Source organism: Penaeus monodon, chromosome 30, assembly GCF_015228065.2.
Source record: "Penaeus monodon isolate SGIC_2016 chromosome 30, NSTDA_Pmon_1, whole genome shotgun sequence".
Lineage (NCBI taxonomy): Eukaryota > Metazoa > Arthropoda > Malacostraca > Decapoda > Penaeidae > Penaeus > Penaeus monodon.
In genome coordinates, this window is record NC_051415.1 from 8,107,874 (window position 1) to 8,108,471 (window position 598).

The following is a 598-nucleotide window of genomic DNA, read 5'->3' on the forward strand; positions in this document are numbered from 1 at the left end:
TAAATGGGTAGAAGAAAAAATAAAGACGTATAGATGTAATCCAGAAAGACACGAATCCAAAGAAAAGTGCTAGTTCGTTCTCCCACTCTCGAAACTCCATCACCAAACGATTCTCACAAAGACAGACCATTTCTTGATCCCTTTCAGGACAAGTTCTCCAACGGCAGCCGAGTCAGTAAATGCCGCCAGAAATTCGGAGATTACAATCTGGATCAGGGAAGGAGGACCTTATCTCCCGAGGCTCTTTATGCTGATATCACTCATCATCTCCCAGATTTAGTTGAGGTGAGGCGTAAGGCTTGTTATAGTGTTCTTCTATATGTGATATTATTTTTTTTCGCATTAATCATTTGTTTACTCATCTGCTTCTCTTCATTTGGCTCGTCATCTGTTTAGAGTTTAGAGTTACTCTATTGTTTTGTTTTCATTTTATATACACAAGCAGTTTTATTCAACATGTATGCCTATGCCTATTATACTTTAATATACCCGACTTTCTGACGACCGCAGGGGGGCCACAACCACGTCCTCACGAGCAAATTCAGTTCCAGTAGCCAGTGTATCGCCCTCCAGATGCTGGCGGAGGACAACAAGGGTA

At 41.6% G+C, this 598-nt stretch overlaps 1 protein-coding gene across 1 annotated transcript in view; it reads left to right on the forward strand.

Annotated features, from left to right (window-relative positions):
• The window catches only part of LOC119592339, a 39,276-nt gene that overhangs the window by 29,016 nt on the left and 9,662 nt on the right, over nt 1-598 (forward strand). Inside the window, 2 exon segments of the mRNA XM_037941166.1 lie at nt 148-285; nt 511-595. Coding sequence (XP_037797094.1) covers nt 148-285; nt 511-595 — 223 coding nt within the window.